The sequence below is a fragment of the Mesocricetus auratus genome, unplaced genomic scaffold (assembly GCF_017639785.1).
Source record: "Mesocricetus auratus isolate SY011 unplaced genomic scaffold, BCM_Maur_2.0 Super-Scaffold_100004, whole genome shotgun sequence".
Lineage (NCBI taxonomy): Eukaryota > Metazoa > Chordata > Mammalia > Rodentia > Cricetidae > Mesocricetus > Mesocricetus auratus.
In genome coordinates this window covers 117,395,610-117,422,382 of record NW_024429189.1, presented here as the reverse complement: position 1 = coordinate 117,422,382, position 26,773 = coordinate 117,395,610, and the positions used below count along the sequence as shown (strand labels likewise).

At 48.6% G+C, this 26,773-nt stretch overlaps 1 protein-coding gene and 1 pseudogene across 3 annotated transcripts; one reads left to right on the top strand and one right to left on the bottom strand.

Annotated features, from left to right (window-relative positions):
- Positions 1–7,790: 7,790 nt before the first annotated feature.
- CUNH20orf96 (chromosome unknown C20orf96 homolog) lies at positions 7,791–25,424 on the bottom strand. Of its 3 annotated transcripts, XR_005877477.1 has the most exons (12): positions 25,363–25,424; positions 23,793–23,841; positions 23,173–23,272; positions 19,340–19,455; positions 16,199–16,357; positions 13,990–14,089; positions 10,836–10,993; positions 10,656–10,757; positions 10,426–10,512; positions 9,633–9,751; positions 8,691–8,810; positions 7,791–8,034 (listed from the first exon to the last, which is right to left on the bottom strand). XR_005877477.1 is itself a non-coding variant. In XM_040746492.1 (11 exons), the coding sequence occupies exons 1-11, from the start codon at positions 25,407–25,409 to the stop codon at positions 7,974–7,976; spliced, it is 1,098 nt and encodes a 365-aa protein (XP_040602426.1). In that variant the 5' UTR covers positions 25,410–25,424; the 3' UTR covers positions 7,791–7,973. The 3 variants fall into 3 exon arrangements, 2 of the variants coding, with proteins under 2 accessions (XP_040602426.1, XP_012980677.1); XM_040746492.1 differs by lacking the exon at positions 8,691–8,810; XM_013125223.3 differs by lacking the exons at positions 8,691–8,810; positions 25,363–25,424 and adding an exon at positions 24,011–24,172.
- LOC106022521 lies at positions 11,362–12,356 on the top strand (annotated as a pseudogene).
- Positions 25,425–26,773: the final 1,349 nt, after the last annotated feature.

Genomic DNA, 26,773 nt, shown 5'->3' with positions numbered 1-26,773 from the left:
TGATCTCTATTAACCTTGAAGGAATCTATAACCTTTCATTGTTGGTGAAAACAAAAGCATAATCTCTTCTCCAACATAACATATTTTTACTACCATTTTTTAAAGTTAGAACATTTTGTAAATATATAGGTTGGTTTCCATAATCTTATGACTCTCAGCAGCTAATATTCACTCCTTATCAATCAAAAACTTTAAGGTCAACAAGGCTTCTGACTCTCTATGTATTTCCCTCTTTATGTGGCTTATCCTTTGTATATTATTTTATTCTCTTTAAAGACTTTTATTATTTATAAACTATTTTTTCTATTTCTGCCTATGCCCATTTTCTTTCCCTTTTTAAGCCTACACATATTTTTTAAACATACTGTAACCTGTTTATAGTCCTGTCCCCTCCCACCCCCACTTTCCCCCACATCAAAGATAGTTCCAGATGTGGACCATTACACATGGAGCCATTAAGAATATTGTAGATAGGCCGGGCGGTGGTGGCGCACGCCTTTAATCCCAGCACTCGGGAGGCAGAGGCAGGCGGATCTCTGTGAGTTCGAGGCCGGGCTGGACCGATAGCCTCCGAAACAATACAGAGAAACCCTGTCTCGTAAAAACCCAAAGGAAAAAAAAAAAGAATATTGTAGACAGGCTTCTGAGAACATCAGCTTTCATTCCTTTGGGAGGCATGCCCAAGCGAATGGCTGCTGGGACATGTGATACGGGTGTGTTCAACTCTCAATGGGATACACAGCAGGGCAGGACCATTCAGTCCCACCAGCCACGTGCGAGACCGACTTTCTTTACATGCTTCACAGAGTCTGGCAGAATCTGTTTTTGTTTACTTGTTTAAGCCATTTATCAAGTGCACAACAGTATGTCATTGCTTTAACCATGTTTCCCTAAAGAGCAATGATGTCACTGGGCCTCTCTGTGGGCTCAGCTGCTGTCTGCGTGGCTTCCTTGACCAGGTGCTTGATGGGAGTTCAGTTCGGATGAGTGTGTTTATCAGAATCAAGCCAACTTACCCTTGGATTCCTGCATTTCATTCATTCACATCAAAATTCAGAGATGAGATAGGCTCCAGATGGCTGAGTGGAGAAAGGCACTTGCCACCAAGACTGATGATTTGAGTTCAAGCCCCACGATCCTCCCTGGAAGGAAGACCAGACTCCCACAAGCTGTCAAGTACCATGGCATGTGCACGAACACACACCATAAATAAATAGTAATTTAAGATAAAGACCATAAAAATACTAATTACTTGACAAGAGCATGTAGCTTCTACAATTTAATATGAAGCACATTAGGAAAGTGACTGGATCTGGGTTTGATGGAGCACGCCTGTGACGAAGATGAGGCTGGAGGCTCAGGAGTTGAAGGCCAATCTGGGCCGCAAAGCGAGAACCTGTCTGGAGAACACAGAGAGGAAACTTGGGAAGGAGGGAGGATAAAGGTGTGGGCAGACAGAAGGGTATACTTAAGTCAGCACACTCCACCTGGACTGAAAGCTGAGGCTTGTTGGGAAAGCACTGGGACCCACAGGGGCGGTGGGGGCAAGGAGGGAGGGAGGGTACTAGGCAGGAAGAGAAGCAAAGCAGTATGGGGCTGGGTGTCGCTCAGCTGGTGAGTGCTCAGCTGGTGAGTGCTCAGCTGGTGTGTGGAAAGCCTTGAGTTCACTTCCCTGGACCGCAAAAAATAAAACAGTCTGCAAAGCTCATAATGAAACCCACTGTCTGTATACTGGTTTCCTGTTTTAGCCTCAAGTCCTGAAGAATGGGGTTTGAAGCAGGAGGCTGTCCAGCTGAGTCACAGACCGCGCTTGTATGGCAGGAGGAAGGCAGGCCCCAGAGAGCAGAACCGAGGTTAGCTCGCAGTTAGGGACCATGCAAGAGCAATAAGGGTCATTTCATGCCCAAATGTCATTTCCATAGGGACACTGATCATAAAGCCCAACTCCTCGGTAAACCGGCCCCTGGTTGATTTTGATCGGGCTTTATCGCCATCTGCCGGCAGAACCAGGTATCACCACAGCATGGAGATGGGCTTAGGGGCAAGGCTGTTTTGGAAATAGCTGCTCAGGTGCTCAGAAAGTGCTCCAATTCCTGTCGATATCCCAGACACGTGAGGTTCAGATGGAGGGTCACGCTTTATTTCACAAAGTCCACAGAGATAGGCCTCATAAGTGGGAGTTCTGGGTCGGCAGTGGTGGCGCATTCCTTTAATCCCAGCACTCAGAAGACAGAGGCAAGCAGATCTCTGTGGGTTCAAAGCCAGACTGCTCTACAGATCAAGTTCCAGGGTAGCCAGGGCTGTTACAGAGAGAAACCATGACTCAAAAAGAGGAGGAGAAGGAAGAAAAGAAAGTGGACAATTGTTCAATCTCCTAGTTCGCTCTACTCACGGACCCAGCAGAGGCTTCTCAAACCCTCCACTAAAAATAAATAACAATGCCTGGTATCCCAAAAGAGAAAGAGAATGGGCGACAGGGAGGCCTGGGTGAGAAGGGCAGAGGAGCTACGGGGGGGGGGGGTTAGGGGAGACGAGGGAGGGAAGAGGAAAGAAGAGGAAAGGGAGGGAAGGGGAACTCCACCAAGCGTGGTGACTCCTCTGCAATCCCAGCACTCTGGAGGCTGAGGCAGGAGGATCACTAGTTCCAAGTCAGCCTGGTCCTGGGAAAATGAAACAGTTATATGGAACCCCACTGTTTTGTTCAAATACTATACACTAATTGTTTTAAGATAGGGTCTCTCTATGCAGCCCTGGCTGTCTTAGAACTCCAGGGAGATCAAACTCATAAAGATCACCCGCTTGCCTCCATGGTGCTGGGATTAAAGGTGTACACCACCATGCTTGACCCTACACTCACTTTGTAACAGACTTTATATAGACACATGACTATTGCTTCACCATAAAGACGAATGAGATCATACCAAAGGGCGGTCGTTGTATGAATGAAACAAGTGAGGTCCAGAAAGGCATTGACTACATGTGTCTCTCTCACAGCTGGAATCCTAAGAGGAGGAATGACTTGAAAGTGGTAAAGGGAGGACAGGAATTAACAAAAGCATAATGCCTAGTCATCTAGTGCCTAAGGTGTTCCTAGTTATAACCCTCATTATGCTCACCTCTGCGGTGTCTGCGCAGGAGGGGCTGTTGGGTGATCCTCTCTATCGCACTCTGCTTTATTCCTTTGAGGTAGAGTTTCTCCCTGAGCTCCAAACCCTTCCGGCTAGACTGGCAGTCAGTAAACCCCAGTGATCCTCCTGACTCTACTCCCAACAGCACTGGGGTTACAGATGTGTACAAGACTACACCCAGCTTGTCCCATGTCCTCATTGTTGAGCAACAAGCACTCTTAACCACTGAATTAAGAGCCCCAAGTCTGTGTCTCCTCAAACACCCTGGAGATACCAGGGTTGCCTGTTCCTGTCATTAAAGACCACACCAATTTTCTGGGTCCTACACCCATGTTTTTCCTCACTCCTGGTATACCCCAATAAAGGGAGATGGACTGGGGACAGATGGGGTAGTATCCCTTTACCCCAGTGGCCTTGATAGGACATAAAAGCACCCACGACACAAGTCCCTGGGCATGATTGTGTGAGATTATCTTGATTAGACTGAGGTGGGTTTTTATCTAAATTTATATCTGATGATTTTTACCAATAAAGACTCAGAAGTCAGAGGCTGGGGTGAAAACCTGCTGGCTCAGAGAGCTTGAGGAGCAATCTTTGTCCTTAGCTGGTGTTTCAGTGTGGTAGTTTAAATGTAATTGGCCCCCATAATCTCATAGGGAGGGGCACTATTAGGAGGTGTGGCCTCGTTGGAGGAAGTGTGTCACTGTGGGGGTGGGCTTTGAGGATACTGCCCAGTGTCTCAGTTGAATTCCTGTCACCTGCAAGATGTAGGACTCTCTGTAACACAAATAACAAAAGACCAGAGATAGATTTTTAAAAAGCTCAGACCGAAAGGGCAATCCTGTCTCCATGAATTCTCAGACTCCACTGAATCATTGAGCTCCTTATATTCCGTCTAGTTCTGGGATTAAAGGTGTGAGCTCTGTTTCTCTTTCAGATTCATTCACTCTCACATAGCCCATGGTGGCCTTGAACTCACAGAGATCCATCTGCCTCTGTCTCCTGAGAGCTGGGATTACAGAAGTGGCACCACTGCCTGTCCTCTGTGACTAACTAGTGGCTTAATGTATGTGTGGTTAACTAGTAGCTTGGCTATAGGCAAGCTTTGTTAGATCATAAACAAAATATCACAACTCTCAGCTATCACATCTGCCTGCACGTGGCTACGCTCCCCGACATGATGATAATGGACAGAACCTCTGAAACTGTAAGCAAGCCGCCCCCAATTAAATGTTTTACTTTATAAGAGTTGCTGTAGTCATGGTGTGTCTTCACAGAAATAGAAACCAAAACTAAGAAGTTGGTATCAGGGATTGAGGTGTTGCTGTGACAGGCCTGACCATGTGTGTGGAGGAATTGGGACTTTGGTGCTTTAGGTCAGGAAAGCAGTGGGATGCTTTAAGCACTGCTTAATGAGTCATACTAGTTAGGAGCATGGAAGACAGAGGTGCTGAGAGTTACTGGAACTGTTGGGGGCTCACTCAAGAGGTTTCAGATGGGAAGAATTTTAGTATGCTACCTAGAGATCCTTCCTGTGATGTTTTGGTGAAGAAAGTGGCTACCTTTTGCCCTTGCCTGAAGAGTCTGCCTGAGGCTAAAATGAGGAGTTTTGGATTAATTTTATGGGCAAAAGAATCTCAAAACAGCCTAGTACAGACTCTGTTGTGAGGTTATTAGTGCTAACTCTAATGAAGATTTATAACGAAAAGGAGCAAGGTGAACAGGGTAAATTATAAAATGCAAATTTTGAAAAGAAAAAGAGCACCAGAAAATGGAATGGAGCTAAATCCTGTGTTCAAGGAGATAAGTGGATTAAGAAATTAGGTAAAGGGAGCAACCTTGTTTCTTATCTAAATTTAAACTGGAAAATAAAATTTAAAAAAAGGAAAAAAATAAATGCTTTACTGAGTAGAAAAAAAATTAGGTAAAGGGAGTGGTGACCTCAGAGCAAGATCTCATCTAGTTAAGTTTCCAATTTGTGAAAAAGAATTAAAGAAAATCGTAGAGTCGGGTGTGGTGATGCACATCTTTGATCCCAGCACACAGGAGGCAGAGGCAGGCGGATCTCTGAGTTTGAGGCCAGCCTGGTCTAAAGAGCAAGTTTCAAGACAGCCAAACTTAGGCAGTGAAAGACAGAAAGCTAGTGAAAATGTCATTGAACAAGGGGGTCATGTTCCAGCCCCAGTAAGCCACAGAACTTGGCAGCTTCGGCCACGTGGTTCTGGCTTTAGAGTTAATGATAGAAGAAATGGGTAATAGAATTTGCCTCTGTGCCTAAAGAAAGACGATAAGGCCAGTCATGTGTCAGGGGTGTCCCTAAATGGAGACCTAGAGAGGCCATTGCATGAAGCTGTGAAGTTGAAGCTTGGATTGCCTTGGAGACCCCAAGATGTTGGAGATGCCAGAGGGGAGCTGCTAACAGGGAGTGGAACCAGCCCAAGAGAGAGATGTGTTGCAGTCAACAGAGCTGAAAGGAGCTAGAGAATCGAAGAGCTCTGACATCAGACATGGAGGTGCAGAGATCAGAGTTTGCTCACCTGGCTTCTGGTCTTGCTTTGGTCCAGTCTTTCCTCACTATGTGCCCTTCCCTGCATTTTGGGATGGTAATGCATTCTCTGCCATTATATGTTGGAAGTATGTGATCTGCTTTTTTATTTTTACAGGTGATTATAGTTAGGAGATTTGCATGAATCTCAGAAGAGACTTTGAACTTTTAAACTGGGTTGAGGTTGTTATAGACTATGACGACTCTGGAATTGGACTAAATGAGTTTTTCATTATGATATGTTACAAGCTTATGGGGGCCAGGGAATGGAATGTGGTAGTTTGAATGTAATTGACCCCCATAAACTTATAGAGAGTGGCGCTATTAGGAGATGTGACTTTGTTGGAGAAAGTGTGCCACTGTGGGGGTGGGTTTTGAAGTTTCCTATGCTCAGGATACTGTCCAGTGTCTCAGTTGACTTCCTGTTGCCTGCACCACGTCTGCCTGCATGCCATCATGCTCCACGTCATACTGGTAATGGACTGAATCTCTAAAACTGTAGCAAATCACCCCAACTAAATGTTTTACTTCATGCCGGCCGTGGTGGCTCACACCTTTAATCCCAACACTCGGGAGGCAGAGGCAGGCGGATCTCTGTGAGTTCGAGAACAGCCTGGTCTACAAGAGCTAGTTCCAAGACAGCCTCCAAAGCCACAGAGAGACCCTGTCTCGAAAAAAAAAAGTTTTACTTTATAAGAGTTACCATGGTCATGGTGTCTCTTCACAGCAATAGAAACCCTAACTAAAACAGAGTGTCCTTGCACCATGCCAAACCAAAAAAGACAGCCATACTTCCTACTACTTCCTGTGAGTTTCTCTGTCTTCCTGACTCCCTCATTACCCTCTATGGTTACTTCCTGTCAACTAGTCACTGGCTTTGCCTCCTGACCTCAGGATATTTTTAATTAACCTCAGGGTTTGAGGTGTGATCAAGTATCCTGCAACACCACCCTAAAGGTGGGTGACGCCCCTCCCTGGGCTGGGTGGGATTAGAAAGAGCTGAGCACAAGGCATGCACCGTGCTGCTTTCCCAACGGGGGACTGATGTACTGATGTGGCCAGATGTCTCAAGCTCTTGCCGCTGTGTTCCCCGCCACCACGAGCTGCACCCTCGGACTGTGAGCACAAGTGAACATGTCCTCCCTTAGGTAACTTTTGATGGGGTATTCCATCACAGCAGCTGGAAAAATAATCAAGACAGGGCCGGGGGCTGGAGAATGCTTAATGAACCGAACCGCCTGAACCTCAGAAGCTTTGCGGGAATTCCATAGAGCAAGAGCCTCCATACTGCTGAGAACAACAGCGAACTTCCCCAAAAGGAGAAAGCGAACCCCTGCCCAGCAATAGGATGGAGTCAGTGGAGAACAAGAGACGGGGCCACAAACACCCGAGTGAGAAACATCCTCAACTACTGTAGCCTCAGCCCCTCCCCCAGAGGACAACACCCCAGGTTGCACTCCTGAGCCAATGGCATCTCCAATGCCCTTGTCCCCTTTCTCTGCACCCAACAGCAGTGAACACAGGAGGAACTCCACCGCAGTGGCCAAGACCATGGAAATGCCATCCCATGGCCTGTTTCCCATGACCAGCTTTTATTAGTTCTCTCGTAGTTTCTAGTACCGGCCGGAGACACTCCCCATTCAAACCCAAGGCTGTGGGGGTCATCTTCACCCGGACATCAGACTTCATAGGGTCAGCACAGTGTAGAGTCAACTCCATCAGCTGGGATCCTGCTACACCACTAGTAAGCCTATACATCTCCCAGCAAGCTTAAGTGCAGTACTGAAAGTCCAAAGCTCTGTGTGTTTGGGGGAGGAGTAAATCTAGGATAGAAGACAGACGGGCATCAACACTGGGGGCCCAGAAAGATCCCAAGTGAATAAAATTTCCAGGAGTCTCTCTTCTACCTTGGCACTGGTCTCAACTGCTCTGGGCCCCAACCGTAAAGGAAGCTGAGCTCCCACTGGACCAGGAGGGAGCCGTGGAGAGGAGGAAAGCAGCACTCCAGCACTCCTCCCAGATGCCCTCAGCACAGCAGACTAACCCTGACCCTAAGGCAAAGACCACCGCTGTGACATCGCAAAGCCTAAGTGGGGCCCCATACACCAGCGCCAAGCAAACACAAACCCAGATTTATTGGCAGCAAGGACTGGGCATATCTGCCTGGTCCGAGCAGCAAGGGAGACGTGTAGAGGAGGGGCTGTGGGCCAGATTCAAAATGGAGACATTGTCTTACAGGTAAACCAGCCAAACCCCTGTGCTGGGAAGAGGAGAAAGGAGAGGTAGCCAGGCACTTCCATCTAGAAGGGGAGTGACTCTTGCACAGGAATGTTGAGCTCAACAGCCATGTCTGGGGTGCACCTGGCAGGAAGCAAAAAAGGACTGTGAGGGGTCAACGTGGACACCAGGACATACCTCCAATTTCATTACAACCCTGGTGGTTACTAGGGAGTCATCACCCCAAAACTCAACCTGCAGCCCCTGCACAAGCACAAACACACACAGACATGTGTATGTATGCTGCGGAGGAGGAGGAGCATGCGCGCACACACACAGTCAAAAGTGGGAAGGAAATTGAGTTGCCAAGGACTAGCGTCCCCCTAAAAAGGACCAAGATGAGAGGGGAGCAGGAGCCCATGTCAATGTCACATCTTCAGGGAGAGTCCTTCCTTGACTGCCCCAGTTCATTGCCCTGCGACAAGCTCGTCCAGGCTCATGGAGCTCTCTGCAGCCACATGTTCAGAGCTCAGGGCCTCCTAATGCCTTGTCCCCCTCTCGGCTCTGTGGTGGCAGAGCCGAGGGTTCCTCTCATTCATAGGCTCCTTGGCATGTCATAAACTCAAAAGCATTGCTGAAGAGAACAACAGGAAGGAAGAAGGGAGATGGCAAAAGATGACAGAGACGGTCAGCCAGCAAGAAGAGCCAGCATGGTGTTGTACAGACTGTCCTTTAAGCCAAGCGGCCACCATCTTCATACATTTGGCTGTGCCCCACTGCAAAACATCATCACAGCTCACTCTGTCGATTGATGACATCCCCTCACAGAAGGAGGCAGGTGGGAGGGTCACGGAGCCCTCGGCTGAGCATCTAACCACTGCTCCCAACCAGGCATGTGGCCTCAGAGTCTCAGGGAGAGGCTAAAGTTTATAGTGAGAGAGAATAGTGTAAGAGGGCTCCACCCACACAGTCAGGGGGAGCCATCACCCATTCTGGAAGCAGGCTTCCCAGTAAGGCTGCTTTGAGTTCACACATACTTCTGTCAGTGACCCCGGTGACCCAGACTCTTTAAGTAAACCCAATAAACTCATTGGTTTCCCAGGAGGAACCTTGGTGGAATAAAGCTTTGGTTTGTCATTAGAACCTTACATGGTAGATTTCTCCTGGAGAAAATTCTCTAAATACATGGTAACCCCAGCATTCGGGAAGCTTGAACATGAGAATCATATTTGAACCCAGCATAATCTACAAAGAGAGACTCAGTCTCAAAATACAAAGTGGGGGTGGGGATATGGCATAAGGAAAAGCCTGAGAGGAGACAGGGAGACAAAAGGGGAAATTTATATAATTTGCAAGCCTGGGCTCTGCCACCACACAAGGTCCTGTGGTGGCATCATGAAGAGGTCTAACCTGTTCCCAATCTACCATCCAGACCCACAATAGAGCCTAATCCCAGGGAAAGCAGGTCAACGGTTAATTTTGGAAGAAAAGACATTTTCCTTTGGAGCACAGAAGCCTGTCAAGCAGAAAAGATGTCCTTCCATTCTTGTCCCCCAGTCTTCCCTGGAACTTACCATCAGCTATACCAGAGATGGGCAGGGAAAGCTGTGTCTAGGCTGGCGACAGCATGGACGCTTGCCCAGGCCTCCTCCCCTTCCATGCCTAGGCTCTTGCCACCTGCCCAGACTGCCTTTCCTAGGAACAGGCCTGCTCAACCCAGCGTGGCAGTCAGGACTACGTACTTGGGTCTCTGAAGTAGAATATCCTTAAAAACGACCTCCCGGGGGTCCCAGACCTCTGCGTACATTTGCTCCACCTCCGCAAGTAACACAGGTATTTCTTCCTTCAGCTGCTGGATAAGCTGAGCAGGAAAACACAGAAAGAAGGAAGTGTGAAGTCCAAGCTTGGGAGATGGGACAATACCACAGAAGGAGCGTGTCTGGGAGACGGTATGGGCCTCGTCACCAAGATGTGCTGGACTACAGAGAGGAAGTGTGAAGTCTAAGCTTGGGAGATGGGACAATACCACAGAAGGAGCGTGTCTGGGAGACGGTATGGGCCTCGTCACCAAGATGTGCTGGACTACAGAGAGGCAACCTCCTTGTTTAGAAACAGGAGTGGGCCTTTCAAGTAAGGTGAAGGGACAGTGAAGAATGGAGACAGGTGACAAATGGGTGGGACACACAATGTGTAAAAAAGGGACCTTGAGTTGAAAACTGATAATGGTGCCAGGATGATGGACACTCCCACCAGAGAGGGTGGGGCCTCGTTCCCTAACTCTGATCATGGGCCAAAGGATGAAGAGAAGTGGCTAGTGTAGGGTAGGTGACATGTGATGGTGCTAAGGTGACATGTGATGGCCTACAATGGTGACCAGTGAGTCAAGGTCCAAGCCATCATGAATCCTCTGAGATGAATGATGAGTGACAGCAATGGTGCAGTCAAGGAAGAAGGCCAGCACTGGAACAGGTCTGTGTGAGCCAAGGCCCGCCTGCAGGTCCCTCGCAAAGGCCATGGCCTTCCTGGCGCCCTCACCTCCCTGAACCAGACCGTGCACCTCTGCAGACGCTTGCTGTCCTGGGTCTTCAGCATGAGTATCTTCTCATAGGGTTTCTGGATTTTCTGTGGATGAAGGAGGAGTCTGTCTCTGGGTACACAAGGCAGGAGCACATAGGTGGATGACAGGGATGCCAGAGGCAGAGGACAGGGAAGCTAGGAGAGCCAGGCCAGAACCTGGAGAAACCCCACAGCGACTGACTACTCACCGCCATCAGAGATCTCAGGATTTTCTTCTTCTTCTCCTGAATCATGTTGGAAAATTTCCCCAGGACCATTTGACGCATCTCTTTGAGGTTGTCCAGCTCATCCTGGGGGTCGGCAGAAGGGCTTAGCCAACACCCTCACCTTCTGTGCAGTCTAGGTATGAGGGCCAGGGGCTCCCTTACCTGCTGGCTGTCCTTGGCCTGCTGCACCTGGCGTTTGTGATTGGCGATCTGTACCAACCTGACAGGATACTCGTGGTCCATGTAGGTGCTCAGGAAACTCACCTCCTCGTGGGCCTTCTGGATCTCAGCGTTCAGCTGCTCCAACTCCTGCTGCAGGCCTGGGGAGGGACAGCACGAGGAAAGGAAGGGCAGTTAAAGACTGGGGGGACACAGATGTCTGGGCCTTCCTTTAGAGGGCCTTCCCAGGAGACCCCTGAAACCCAGCTGCCCTTGGCCAGTGGACCAGGATCTGGGTTGAGGTGTGCCTACACGAGGCAGGAGGTGGTAGGAGATGAAGCTGCTAGGGTCTAGGCCCCAGAAAAGAGAAATGAAACCAGTCCAGCTCTGCTGACTGCTGAGTGGTCCTCACCGACTACCCCTAACTGATCTCAGCTTCCTCAGATACATGCCCCCAAGGAAGCATGACCAGAGAGACAGGGTGGCAATGGTGCCCACAACGGGATTAAGACAAAATGTAGTGGCCAGGATGGCTCATACCTGTAATCCCAGTACCAGAGAGGCTAAGGAGAGTGGACTGCTGAGAATTCAAGGCCAGCCTGGGCTACAAAGTGAGTTCCAAGCCAGGTTGAGCTACAGAGTGAGACCCTGCCTCAAAAAAGTAAATGAATAAAAGACAATGTCGAGGCTCCAGAGCAAAGATGTCAGCACAGCATGAGTGCTGCTCACGCAAGGAGGCCTGCCGCAGCCAGCCACCCTTGGTAGCTTCCTGTCTGGGCTCTGGAGAGTGACATCCTCAAGTCACAGATCTCGGGAAGACAGCTGGTTCAAGTCCTTATTTGTCCGAAAAGTGGATCCCTGGTCAAGAAGGAGATGATCAGTCTGTACAAGTTATGGTTTCACAACGTTAAGCCAGAATGTCTAGACGCATACAACAAAATTTTCCAAGAAGTGTTGCCAAAGATCCAAGAAGGCAAGTGGTACCCTTGTACCTTGGTGGGGACATGGAACATGTGGTATGGCAAGCAGGATCAAGCCGTCCACCTCTGGAGGTAGAAGGAGGCTACCCAGCCCTCATGGAGGTCATGGATAAACTCAAAGAAAACCAGGAATTTGTAGATTTCCGTGAAGCCAGAAGCGACAAGCTTCTCTCCAGGAGGAACCAGCTGCTGTTGGAGTTCAGTTTCTGGAATGAGCTGGTGCCGAGATCAGGACCCAACATATACGAACACAGGTCCTACCAACCCTGAACAGGAACAATGATTGAATGGGGCAATTACTGGGCCCATGCCACTGGCTTTACACAGGACAGTAACGAGGCAGCTGGGGGATTTCCCTCAAATTGGGCAGCTATACATGGTGCATCATCTTTGGGCTTACAACGACCTTCAGACCAGGGAAGACGTCTGGAATGCAGCATGGTACAAGCATGGCTGGGAGGAACTGGAGTACTACACGGTCCTGCGCATCCAGGAAGCAGAGTCCAGAATCATGATCCTGCTCAAGACCTCGGCCTTCAAATGAAGCTTCCATTGCTTACACGGGGTTTCCATGACCAACATACGACATGAATTCATTTCAGCCACTCATCAAGTGACAAAAGAAACTGAGGTGTAAGCTGCTGTACACAGCTTGTAAGATCCCTTTTCTTTAAAATTTGCATAATCACAAAGGGAAATCAGGGGATCGGAATACATGGGCATCGCTCTGCCACATCTCTGTTTACTTAAGCCTCCAACCCTTCAGGAAAACATGAGAATTCAAAGCCGGGTGTGATAGCTTAGCACTCAGGGGGTTGAGGCAGGAGAATTACAGTAAGTCCTAGGTTAATCTGGGCTACATAGAGAGTTTCAGACCAGCTTGGACCCCTGGGCTTGCATAGTGAGATCCTGTCTCAAAAAACAAAATTAAAATTTGAATCATCTCTGAGTAAAATTCCAGCTCTGAAAATGAATTAGCTATTGCTTTCTATTTTTAAAAAAATATGTTTTAGTTTACAGATCTCTACACATTTTCTTCCTTCAGGAAGAAATGCAAATTATGTCATGTTTCCCGAGCAGTTTTTCTATGTCTCAGACTAGGAACAAATTATGAGAGTACCCAATGGCTGGGAATGTTCAGATTTTGTGACTTCTGGTCAGTCAGCAGGGCTGAGCTGTGTTTCACCCTGAGCTGGAAGCGGGGTCACAGTGCACCTGACCAGAAATGCAGGTTCCATCCACCAGACACTGTGTCCTAAGAGGTTGGTATGAACCAGTGCACCACACACAATATGATAATAAACATCTCAGATAGCTCTAATTTTGTTTGCAATATTTTTCTATAAAACAAGTAGCTCTTGGAAAAGAGGCTTTATTTTGTAAGCCACCGTTTGTGACCTCTGAGCTCTGGCTCTATTTTGGTAAGCTCACAGCAGAGAGTTCCACGATCTCATATGAAGAGCAGTGCACGCTGGGTCTGAGTTGGCATCGCACTTCATATTTTGTCTCCGTTTGGTTTTATTTTTTAATATAGTGTGCCAATTTGTGACTGTAATCATGTGAGGGTTCCCTTGACCTGAAGAATTATGTCTGCCCTACAAATTGAAACGCGTAAAATAAAGTATGACTAAATCTCCTAAAACAAAAAATAAAAAATACAAGAATGTCTATCCTGCCTTCCTCCATGGAGGGGATTCCCCAGTGTCTCAGACTGCCTGGCACAAGCCCCCTGACACACCTCCTCGGCATCTAGCCTCTCAGGGAGGGAGGAAAAAACGTAGACCCAGAGCAATGGAAGCCAGACCTGGTTCCCAGCCACTGCCTCCCAGAGGGACCTCAATAGGAAGCTTAGCCAGGCTAGGCCTGGATTCCAAATCCTAGGCACACGGCCTGCAGCAGGTACTTCCTCTCCTGCTTCGGTCATCTCCTTGGCAGGTAAAGTGTGACAAAAGTCCCTGCATCCAGGAGGTCACAGTGAGTGTGCCACCACAGATGTAGGAACACCCAGGCCTGGAACACGCTGTGCACGCTTCATCCTTTGTAAGCTGTTCGCTCTAGATCTCAGCAATGTGCTCTCCCTAGAAGGTAGCATGGGCCTGGTAGTCAGAAAGGCAGTGCATGCAGTTGCCCTCCCCCAGAAGCTCCTGGGTGAGGCTGTGGGGGGAGTCACCCCTTACTGTTTATTTTGCTCTCCTCCTTTTCTTTCCACTCCTGGAGCTCAGACCTCAGCTGCTGCACCCGCTTCTTGTTCGAGTACTCCAAGATGTCGATGACATTCTAGGGAAGGGGTGAGGTCAGCTGACCACCAGCCTCTGCTGGCTCTCGGCTCACAGTGGGCTGTGGCCACAGAGCACTTCCACAACCCCACGCCCAGGCCAGCAACCTGACGAGAGGCTGGAGAGCCATTACCTCCCACTCCAGTCCTCAATGGACTCCTTGCCATGGCTGGAAAAACCCTCCATGATCTGACGTGGGGCAAACTCATCTTTGCTGTATCCCTCACTCACTCAGCCAACCAACTGTAGCTCCTTATGCTCCTCGCCCCATGTCTGGGGCATCTACTTCCTCTGCCTGGAACGCTTGGTTCATCCAAGCGCCACCAGTCCACACTTCTGCAGACTTTAGCTCAAGTATGGCTTTCCCCAGGAAGTCTTCCTGATGCTCCAATGTCTGAGGCAGAGGTCCCCTTGAGACTCCCCAAGTCACCTCACCTCCAGAACATCACATACCCAATGCTAACTGCAACTGCCTGTGACCCTCCCCAGGGTCCATAGGTACACCCAAGATGGTCCAAGGAACTAAAGGTATGGGTCAACTGGCTTCACTCCCCAGTACCCACAGTAAAAAGCCATATGTGATGATGTGGGTTTATTGCCCCAGTACTGGGGCTACAGAGACAGGCAGATTCCCTGAGGCATGCTAGCCAGCCAGCCGAGCCTAATGCACAAGTCTCAGATCCCAGGAAGAGACCCTGTCTCAATAAAGATGGACAGCTCCTGAGAAACACCACTTTCTGGCCTCCACATGCAAGGTGTGTGTGTGTGTGTGTGTGTGTGTGTGTGTGTGTGTGTGTGTGTGGTATGAACAAGAAGTTTGCTTGGGCTGAAGAACTGTGTGGCTTTGGTCTCTGTTGAAATTGGACTGTATTTACCAAAGCTTCTTAGGTGTAACTGCTCTTGGAGACAGGACCCTGAGAGAAGTAAATAATGATTGGAGTCACAAGGACAGGCCCTCATCAGAGAGGACCAGAGTGTCCCCACAAGACAGCAGCACTCTCTCCACACATATGTGGACATCATAAGAAGATGGCCATCTGAGCCAGGCGGCAGTGGCACTTGCCTTTAATCCCAGCACTCAGGAGGCAGAGGCAGGCAGATCTCTGTGAGTTCGAGGCCAGGCTGGACCGACAGCCTCCAAAACAATACAGAGAAACCTTGTCTTGTAAAACCAAAATAATAATAATAATAATAATAATAATAATAATAATAATAAGATGGCCATCTGCAGAACAGGAAGAAAGGCTACAAGAGAAGCCAGCCCTACTGACCCCTTGACCTTGAACTTCCAGCCTCTACTGCTATGGAAGTTCCCTACCCCAGTATCTTCCCACAGCAGCCTGAGAGATTAATCCACCCCCACCTCACAGACTCCAGGTCAGCTCTGGGCAGAAGTCATAGAGAAATCATTCATCCACTCTCTGACTCTCAGTCCCTGTGACCTCCTACCCTGTCACCCCAGCACAGGGAGGGTGATTGCCAAGGCACTCTTCATCCCCAGACCCTACTCGTCACCACCGAGTTTCATTATTGCAGCGTGGGCTCCAGACAGTACGATAGTTGCTCCTCTCCTCCCGCCCCCCTGCAAACTATCAGTGGACCCAATCAACTGTACTCCCTAAAAGACAATGGTAGCAGGGCAAGAGAGACACAGATCCTGGGGTAAGACTGCCTGGAGTTAAATCCTGGCTCTGGTTCTTGCTATCTGGATGGCCTGGAGCAAGTTAAATCCCACAGCCTTGTGCTTTCCATTTCTTTCCTGTAAAAAGAGGACAAGAATAGCACCCACCCTGTCAAGCTGTTGTGAGGCGTATATGAGCATTTGACATCTCACTGTGGACACCTGGTCAGCAGTGGTAATGGTAATGGCAGCACCAAATACTTTCCATTGTACAAATGCCAGGAGTGATAGCCACAACCTCCCATTTGAGGTTGTGTTATTGTGATCCACTCCACCAAGCTCCAAGACACAAAGTTAGCCAGAACTCTCCCAGCTGGTAAGTGGGGATGAAGGGAGGCACTGCATCCCCCCCCCCCCGGGGTCAGGAGTAACCAGCAGGGGGCGCGCTCGCACAGGAAGGAGGCTAGAAGAGGGGAAGAGGAGGCTCACCCGGAGAATGCCCTGCTGCTGCAGCATTTCCCGAACATTCAAGGCCATGCTGTCCTCCATGTCCTGAATGGAATTGATGAGCTCCTGGTTGAGCTTGCTGAGGAATTCCTCGTGGCTGGAGAGCTCCTGCAGTGAGGTCCGCTGGTTTCGAAGCATCAGCTGTGGGTGGGGAGGAAGGTAGCACTGTATATGTGCCCTAATTTGCAAGCAGGGATGGGGAGGGGCTGAGAACCCTCCTGCCCCAAGGCCTCCTGTAGTAAATGCTGCCAGGTGGTTCCCCAGCCCGTAAGGTCAGAGTGCCTGGAAATGGAGACACCCACTAAGCAACACACACACACACACACACACACACACACACACACACACACACACACACACCAGTGCATGTATAACCCATTGTCACAGAGAATTCATCCCACAGTTGGTGGCTTATCACCATCTAATTACCAAACATTAGTACGTAAGGATACTAAAGACCTCTCCAAACCAATGAAAACTAGAAAGAATGAACATGATAATGGCCCAGTTAGGTAAGAAGGTGGCAGAGATGACAGGCTATGTTTGGACCAGAAGCAAGGAAGGGTGGAGGAGAGAAAACACCCACATTTTCTTATCATACAATGCCCCTGTGGAAAGTGAGTCTGAAGGGGTAAGTGATTTGCCCAAGGTTACACCCAGCAGTACGTAAGATCAATAGTGTCAACAGTTAATAACAATTTTAATAACAGTTAGCCTACTAGACATGAGGGCAGCCAAGTTCTATGACAGATGACACATGGAGTCCCTTCATCCTCCAGCTCACAAGTGGTGGCTCAGGGAGGTTAAATGACACGGTCACACAGCCCGGAACTGATAGTGCTGAGACAGAGAAGCCAGACTTCAGAGTCTCAAAGTCTGTCCATTATCCTACCTCAAGAACTCAGCGGGATTCGTGCTGCAAGGAGCCCAGTGCGTGGTAGGACAGGCATGTCACACCAGCACAGGCTGAAGCAAGAGGACCATGTGGCCAACCAGTGTGAGTAATGTAGAAATACCCTGTCTCAGAAAAGAAAGACAGTCAGTGGTGGCGCACGCCTTTAATCCCAGCACCAGAGAGGCCGAGGCAGGCCGATCTCTGCGAGTTCGAGGCCAGTTTAATCTACAGAGTGAGTTTTAGGACAGTCAAGGCTACACAGAGAAACCCTATCTCAAAAAACCAAAATGAAAGGGAGGGAGGGGGGAGGAGGAAGGGGAGGAGGAGGAGGAGAAGCAGCAGCAGAAGCAGCAGCAGAAGCAGCAGCAGCAGCCGCTATGAGATGCTGGCTCACAGTATGAGTAGGACTAGGCTGTCACAGATCTGCCACTTGCCATGAGGGGTGAGGGACCTGGAGAAGTTAATTGACCTCAGATAACTCATTGGTATGATCTAAGCAGCTAATAACTAATTGCTGCTTCAGAGAACTGCCATTTAGAAATGAAATAAAGCCTCCACCACAGCCACTGGGGCAATGTGGGCAAGCTCAACGTGTGCACAGCAAACAGCTAGAACTCGATTATTTAGCTCCAGTGCCCCACCCTGCTCCCGTTCCCATCCTGTCTGTGCGCTCTCTTCTGTTCTTTATGGTCATCTGATTTCACCATCTGCCCTGGCCCTCAGCTCCTGTATGCTGTACCAGATAACAATACCAGTGCAAGTACAGTGTGGCTGCCATGTGCCAGTGTTATGTCCTGTACTCGCGTTACCTGATAGCAAGCCTAGGAGACATGCACTAATTAGTCTCACTTCATAGAAGTTCAGATTCCACGTCTACCCAAGGTCACACACAGCAGAGCTACTGTCCATGACTGCTAACCTCTCCACTTTTTCTCCACATCCCAAGACCCCAAAGTACAAAACTGTGTTGGAGGTTAAAAAAAACCACTCCCAAGTCCCCAGGAACTGAGCTCAAATTTCTGGTAGAATGAAAATCTGGGAATGAACTGCCATGTCCTATGGCTTACACTTCACATTTTATATGTGTGTGTGTAATTGTCTGTCTGCCCAAGGCCAGAGCCCAGCCCTGGCGACTCTCGGAATACAGCAGGTGTTCAGTCAGGACCCGCTGACCAGATGAATGAATGCGTACAAAAGACTGCATGAAGAACTGCTGAGCTTACTGCAAGGGTGGCCATGTCCACACTGTGTGTCACACAAGGACACACAAGCTCTCCTACAGCCGGGATAAAAAGAACATCAGAAACAGACCTTCCTGCGAATGATCGACCCGTTGAAACCATCTGGCAAAATGATGGCTGAAGGGAAAAACACAGGTTTTTGCTTTTACTTTTGAGACAGAGTCTCACAATTTAACCCTTACTGGCCTGGAACTATGTTCAAGGTCACCCTCTACTACATAGTGAGCAAGCTAACAAGCTAGGCTACATGAGACTAATCTTTTAAAAGAAAAAAACTTTAAAATATGATCAAGCCGCGTTGTGGTAGCACATTCCTTTAATCCCAGCACTCAGGAGGTAGAGACAGGCGGATCTCTGTGAGTTTGAGGCCAGCCTGGTCTACGGAGTGAGTTCCTAGACAGCCAGAGATGTTACACAGAGAAACCCTATCTTGAAAAACAAAAATAATAATAATAACTTTCATAATAATAAAATATGGTTCAAGTGATTACCGAAGCTGTAAAACAATGTATAACAACAGTGGGCATGGTAACACACACCTGTGTCCCATCACGCTGGAGGCAGAGGCAGGAGAATTTTGAGTTTAAGGACAGCTGGGTTACCCAGTGAGCCCTGGCCTGGGGAGGCGGGAAGATGAGTTAGCTACAATGGTATCAGTTGATGTGAAGGTTCTAGAAGAACCCTTTCCAAGGACCACTCCCAAATGGACAGGGCTCTGTGTACTGCCAGCAATAAGACAAGCCACTGGTTACATTTTTAATCCGGAGAACCAGTCGAATTCTTTCAGTCTAAGCAGAACAGCCCAATCTTAGCTGCTTTGGCCCCCGTGCCACTGTTTTCTGGCTGCATGACCTAGTACAAGCCATTTGTTTCCCACCTGTAAAACGAGAAAAGTTAAGTGTGCGCACGGCTTGCCGTAAGGAGGAAACTGACGGTGCTACGCAGTGTGAGGAACTATTCACTGTCTCTGCTCTGGGCCTCTCTTACCCGCATCAGCCGAACCTTGGCCTGCATCTTCCCATGGTGCAATTGATCCCTTTTTTGCAGTCCTCGTAGATTCTTGTCTACATTTGCCATCTCTACAGAGGTCTGGGACTGCACCGCTGAGGACAGATGGGGAAAGGTGGAGAGAGGATGAGGGTGCATACAGGCCTGGGATCAGGCCCCAGAACCCACTCATTTACAGATTTACCCTGTGACACAAAAAAGGATAAAACTGCTGTCCACAAAGAAACCCCAGCTCTACCATGGGCCTTGCTTTGGGGGGAGGGGTGGGGGAGGAGATCCAGGAGAATGCAGTGATATGGGGATGACTGGGGGATGGCTAGCAAAAGCAGAGCTAGTCAGGGGCAGGACCCCTCCCCCAGAGTGTAAGCTTCAGTTTCTCTTCAGGGTCAACCTATTCCCTGGAAGGTGAACTTAAGGGAGACACTGAGGTAAACCAGGCCAACCCCACTGTCAACCAGCCAAAAATCAAGAACTACCACCACCATCATCCCCACCACAGTCAGGCATGGTGGCGCATGCCTTTAACACTTAGGAGGCAGAGACAGGAGGCTTTCTTGTGAATTAGAGGCCAGCCAGGACTACATACAGAGACCCTGTCTCAAGAAATAAAATAAAGAGCCTACCCCTTCTGTGTTCTTCCAGCCCCTGACACAGAAAGGGGCAGCAAGTGGGGGGGGGCAGCATGTCCTACAAACCCAAATCCCTGCTCTCCCCACCAGGCTGGGAGAAAGGTCAATTGAGGCAGGAAGGACATTCTTTTTTTTTAATTTTATTTATTTATTGTGTATACAGCTTTCTGCCTACAGGCCAGCAGAGGGTACCAGATCTCATTCAAGGTGGTTGTAAGCCACCATGTGGTTGCTGGGAATTGAACTCAGGACCTCAGGAAGAACAGTCAGTGCTCTTAACTGCTGAGCCATCTCTCCAGCCCGCAGGAAGGACTTTCTAGCAGCTCTGTCACCTGGAAGGCCACATGGTTTCCAGTCCCTCAGTCCTCCTATAAGATGAGAACAGTCACGCCTGTCCCATAGGTGGGTCATGAAGATTGGATGAGACGTCACCATGGCCTAAGGTGTTTAACACAGAACCTGCCACATCTTCAGGGCTGGCTCCTTGCTCCTAGCTACTATCACATCTAGTGATCATAGCAGCTAGGCAGAACTCCACCCAGCCATCTCTGCAACACCGTCCGTGGCAGTCAGACAGAGTAAAGGCTCTTACAGAGCAGATGCTTAGGATGGGATACAGCTCAGCAGGCACCGTGCTGGCCCAGCATGCACAAAGCCCTGAGTTTAATCCTTAATACTGTATCAACTGGGCATGGTGGCTCCAGCCTGTACTCCCAGCACTCAGGAGGTGGAGGCAGGAGGATGACAGCCTGGGCTGTAAGGGAAGGGAGGGAGGGAGGAGGCATGGGTGAGAGGAGAAGCCCTGCTTCCTTTCAGACAGTTCTACACCAACACAGAACCACCACTCAGCTGCTTGTCTCCAGCCTCAGTCTCCACCAACATCCCTACTCCGAGTACAAGTGTACACTTGAGAACCATACTCAGTGTCTAACGGATCAAGATCCTTAACTCTGGGAAATTTTAATATTAAGTGCTGAAATGACAAGTTACTCTTACTACTAAATGCTAACTACAGGATGGATTAGTTTTGAGACAGGGTCCCATGTAGGTCAGGCTGGTCCTGGACTAGCTATGTAGCTATAGAGGCTTTCTCCTAATCCCCCTGCTTCAGCCTCTCAAGTGTTGGGATCGATCACAGGCAGGTGCTAAACTATTGGGACTTTAAGAATGTAAGATTGTCAGGCGGTGGTGGCGCACGCCTTTAATCTCAGCACTCGGGAGGCAGAGGCAGGCGGATCTCTGTGAGTTCGAGGCCAGGCTGGACCGACAGCCTCCAAAACAATACAGAGAAACCCTGTCTTGTAAAATCAAAAACAAAAAAAAAAGAATGTAAGATTACCCACAGGTAGAAACCTGGTGTTAAGATATACAGAAGTATTATTTTTTTGTTTGTACCTTGTTGGGTTTTCTTTTTTTTTTTTGTATGTACATATGTGTTTTCACGTGTTAGAACAGGTGTGTGTGCAAGTGCATGTGCGTAAGCGTGCATGTGGAGGCAGAGGTTGGCCACAAATGCTATCCTCATTAGCTCTTCACATTATTATGTTGAGCACAGCCTCTCACCTGAACCCAGACCTTATACATTCACACACAAAAACATTATAATAATCTTTAAAAAAAAAAAGAATAGAAGTAGCCAGGTGGTGGTGGTGCACACTTTTGAACCCAGCACTCAGGAGGCAGAGGCAGGCAGATAGATCTCTGTGAGTTCGAGGCCAGCCTGGTCTCCAGAACAGGTTCCAGGACAGGCTCCAAAGGCAGAGAAACCCTGTCTCAGAAAAACAAAAACAAAAAAATAATAACAATTTTAAGGAGGCTGGAGAGATGGCTCAGAAATTAAGAATACTGGTTGCTCTTCCAGAGGACCTGAGTTTAATTCCCAGCACCTACATGGCAGCTCACAACAGTCTGTAGCTCTAGTTCCAGGGTATCCAACTTCATGTCAGAGGGAGGGGGATTTCTAGGAGTTTGAGGCCAACTTGTCCTACATACTGAGACCTTCCTGTCTCTCATATATATAAGAAGTTCCTGGGTGGGGAGATAGGATGCAGTATGGCTTTTCCTGGGGAGGTATGAACATTTAGACAGGGCACCAACAACAGACCAGATACATTGTTCCACCTGAGTCTGGCCACTGGAGCCAGTTTTCACCAGGGTTACTTGAAGGAGTATGAGTTAAGGATGACTTAGAAGATCACAGATGGCATAGATAGCTCATAGGCAGATGCATCCCCCAAAGCCCACCCAAACATGGGTGAAAGTTCATGAAAACTGCCTTCCTGGAGCTCCCTGTTTGCAAGCACTCTGCCATAGCTCTCTAGATAGCTGTAACTATTCATAAGAATAGAGGAGGGATCTTGCAACTCTTTATTTAAGGAATGTCCTGAGCCTTATAGCTTTCCTTTACCTCCTGAGTCCTCTAGGTTTCCTTTACTTCTCCCTCCATGGGGTCCACAGGGCAGGGTGTGTTTCTGTTAGCAGGAAATTGCTACACAACACAATTCAGTTCAGGCTATCCTTGAACTCATGATCTACTGCCTCCTCCTCCTGAATGCTGGAGGGATTATCTGTGTGTACCCACCATGCCTAGCCCACACAATCCTTTTTCACAGTTAAGATGACTAAGGCTCAGAAAGATGAAAGACTCTTCTAAATGAGTAAATAGCATTGCCAGGATGCAAACCCATGTTTGCCTGAGCCAAGACCTCATAATTTCCTTGGGAAGGTTAACAATGCTGTGATGGAGTCTATTAATTCCCCAAACTGTTCCCCTCCTGAACACAGAGCCAGACATTTCCCAGCTTCCCAAGCAGACATGGTCATGTGATGAAAATTGCAAGCTTGGAAGGAGTACAAATGATATGTGTCACTTCAGGTCTAGGTCCCCTTGTTCTTGCTCTCTCTACCCTCTCTGCCAGCAGAGGTCCTTAAGGGCTTACAGAACATTAGACCCATGATGCTAAAGGAGGCTAGACCCCTGAATCACTGTATGGAACAGACCAACCAGCTCCTCCCCACACATCTACAAATACATTCCTAAGAAATGAACTTCCGTATCAGTACCTGAAAATTGAAGGCTATTTGTCACATTAGTTAGCCTAATATGAACGGTGTCAAGGGCTAAAAGTAGCTACTCTGACTTGTCCCCAACACCCACCATAGCTCCCAAGAGCCTCTGCCCACCTGGCTGGATACTAGACGGAGTCTTCATTTTGCTTCTGCTGTGGCCTTTGGCTTGTTGGAGGGGAGGCAGAGTGAATGGCTTCGGGTTCTTCTCTGACCACTGTTAGGGAACATGTAACACAGAAACACAGTCAGCCCCAGGATCCAAGGGTTCAACTCCAGCTTGCCCTTTCAGGGTATCTGTATCCTAGAGCAAGTGACCTGAGTTCTAAACCTCGATTTTCTCGTTCATAAAGTGAACCTAACAACACAGCCTAAGGCCTTGAGTTGTGAGACGTATTTGCAAGGCATTTGTTGTGTCAGGTAGCCAGAACTCAGCAAGGACATGTAGGCCATGAGGTGCTAAGAATCTGAAGAAACAGAGGAAAACCCCAAGACCCACCCTCTAGCAAGTGGGGTGGCAATGACATCAGTGAGCAGCTTGACTCACCCCTATGGTCAGGTAAGGAATGGCATTAAATGAGGCTCCGAGGCTTGCTCCAGTGCCTCTCCTAGGCTTGAAACCCAGGCCCAGAGTCTATCACGCTGTTATCACGACCATGGGAGTTGATAGCAGGTAGAACACAGGGGTCACAGAGACCTCCACCCACACCAGTCCTTGCTGCCCTTCCGGTACTCACCAGTACTTGCGACTTGCGCCCTGAGAAATGAGTCCTAGAGGGGGTGTGTCTGGAAAGAGAAGGGAGTGGGTGGGAGAACTTCCATCAACCCCGGCCCAAGGAGGGATCCTGAAGACCCTCTTGACCAAGCAACCAGCGAGCTGGAGCCTGGAGAGCAAAGGCTGCGCGATGAAGCCCACGCATGCGTGCTCTGCCACCCCGCTGCGCTCTCTGCTTACTTCTGTGCCATTGGGGAAAAGAGAAGAGTCCTGATCTTCCAGGCACAGACCGTCTCCAGAAGTCCGTGAAGCTTCTGTTACTTCGCGTCTCAGAATGGATCCCAAGGAGACCAGGCGCTTTCGCTAACGTCTGGTCTCCAAGGAAACGCAACTGTGGAGAGCAGGGGGAGACTAACCTGCCGGGCAAAACTGCCAGGAAGGCACCAACTTCACAACCTGGTTTCAAACGTCTTTCCCTTTCCCTTCACCATCATCAAACTTTCATCAAACTTGCTTTTTTGTCCTCACTCCTGACTTTGCTTCGTACTTCATCAAGAATACCATGGAGATTAGGAAACATGACGTGTTCATCACACACACATACACATTTCCTGCATCCATGGATTAATCGTAACCCCGTCCCAGCTCCTACACTTCCGCTCCAAATCCCAAAGGCTCCCATTTTCTCAAAGATATTTTAACAGCACGAAATCAAGCCAAGCCACTTTCCAGCGTGGATGGGGAGGAGCTTATCGACAATTGATGACTGCTAGGGAAGTGAGAGTCAGTTTTTTCAGGGGTGTGGTTCCTGGTAGGCCACCCATGCTCCAGTAGATGGCCCCACTCCCATGCGTGTGAAGACAGCACGCACTGGACTCAGTGGCTTGGAAAGAAAGAAAGAAGAGGAGGACAAGACGTTGGGAGGGGGAGGGAGGATGGGCAGGGAGGGGAGACTAGGAAGTGTAAATGGTTGCAGTACGTTGTATGCATTGTGAAACTGTCAAAGGATAAGTTGGGGGGCTAGGCTTCTTTTGGGGGGCTGGTTTTTCAAGACAGGGTTTCCTGTTTAGCTTTGGCTGGCCTGGAACAGAGGCCTCCTGCCTCTGCCTCCCAAGTACTGGATTAAAGGCAAGTGCCTCCATACCCAGCACACACAGGCTCTCTCTGTATGTCTCAGTGTCCTCCTGGTTTTCTCCTAGATTTCTTCTCTCTTCTTTGAAGCATTCTCACTACAGCCAACAGATCTTCATTTCTTCTGTGCAAAAAGTGACCACTTCCCTGCTGTCCACCCTCCAGTGGCTGTACCTCTCTCCTAACACTGGCCCTTGTCAACCTCATCCCTGACTTCCCCTTTACTAAATCCCTTAGTCATTTCTCAACCATCACCTTATTGGGCCTTTCTCCAGCACTGGACACAGCAAATCATCTCCTTCCTTGAAGCATTTACATAAGTCAATGTCTACGGAATGACTCTTTGGAGCAGCTTCCTGCTCCCTTTTCAGTCTCCTTCCTGGCTCTCCCTCTTCTGTCTGTCATTATTAGCATGTCCAAGGCTCTGGCCAGGCCCTCACTTTCTCTCTGTCCACGCTCACCCAATTAGCTCTCTGTATGACGTGTCTTTCTGCTGCAGGGAAGTCATGGCAGCATCGCGGGCAGCAGGTTCTACTGCACCTGCAGTCAGGACAGGGAGAGATGATGCAAATTGCTCAGCTTGCTTTTTCCTTTTTATTTAGCCCAGGACCCCCAACCCGTGGAATGGTGCCATCTACATCTAGGCTTGCCTTCCCATTTCAATTAACCTAATATAGAAACTCCCTCACAGAAATCTGTTTCCATGGTAATCCTAAATCCCGCCAAGCTAACAACCAAGGTTCACCTTCAGTCTCATGCCTTTCTCTCCAGCCCAGGCCTCACTATTAAAAATCCCAGCTGCATGCACCCAGTTAATGCCACAGCTTGGGTGTCTAAAAGGCATCTGTAACCTGTGCTCTCCCCAGAGACATTTTTCCTGAATCCTGCATCTTCTTTCTTGAAGGCATTTTTGACTTCTCATCTGTTGTAGGGTATTTTGAGCACCTTCTGACACTCCAAGACTGCCAATAAAGTTGACCTTGAATTGGGGCAGGCCGAGTTAGAGATTAGCTAACCAGAATTAACCATAGAGTTTTTGGTGGACACACAGAAAGGAATAGGGAGAGGCTTAAAAAGATTGGAGGGCCTTTTTGATCTGGGAAGCATGGAGCAGTAGGATCAGCTGATCATTTCTCCATCACTCTGTGGATCTATCAGATTTTTACCCCAAAATCTGACTCCCAAGTTTTATTTAATAATAGAATAATAAAATTAAGTTTCACTTATCCCACAGCAAACCCATCAGTAAAACCCGGAATGGTGGCCCACATCTATAATCACAACACTCAGGGTGTAGAGGCAGGAGAATTCATAGTCCAAGGACATCTTCAGCTACACAGAGTTTAAAGCCAGCCTGAACTACATGACACCCTGTCTCAAAGACAAAACTGAAAAAGATCAAGAGATTATGTCTACAGTACCTTCAAAAAACATCCAAAAACTGGATCATTTAACACTCAAACTATATACATACATCCACATACATTCATGACCCTAAACTACAGTGCCAACCTTTGCCCTACTTCAGTTCTCTCTGCACACTCTTGCTAGTGCATATAGTTAAGAGAACTGCATTAGGGCTCTCTAGAGCAGCAGAACTTATAGTATATATAGAATGGGAATTTATCAGAATGATTTACAGACTGTGGTCCAATTAATCCAACAATGCAACAATGGCTGACTATGAACTGTCACGTCTGCTGCGCGGCCTGTGTCCGAGAACGTGCAGAGGGTGTCGGGGATTGACAACACAGAGACTTGTTCAACGATGTAAAGAAAACTTTAAGCAGGCCCCAAAAAGGTTCAAGAAAACCTCCTAAGAAAAGCTTCCACCAGAGAAGCTTTTGCTCTCTCCTCTACCCTGGCTGGTTC

Bases quoted from the DNA above. Each gene is read 5' to 3' on its own strand.
- CUNH20orf96 (XM_040746492.1), bottom strand. From the start codon at position 25,409: ATGACTTCCCTGCAGCAGAAAGACACGTCATACAGAGAGCTAATTGG. The intron at 16,358-19,339 runs GTAAGAGAGGCC...CCCCACCCACAG, and splicing joins CCAAGGTTCGGCTGATGCGG to CTGATGCTTCGAAACCAGCG. The intron at 8,035-9,632 runs GTACGTAGTCCT...GCTTCCTGCCAG, and splicing joins ATTCTACTTCAGAGACCCAA to GTGCACCCCAGACATGGCTG.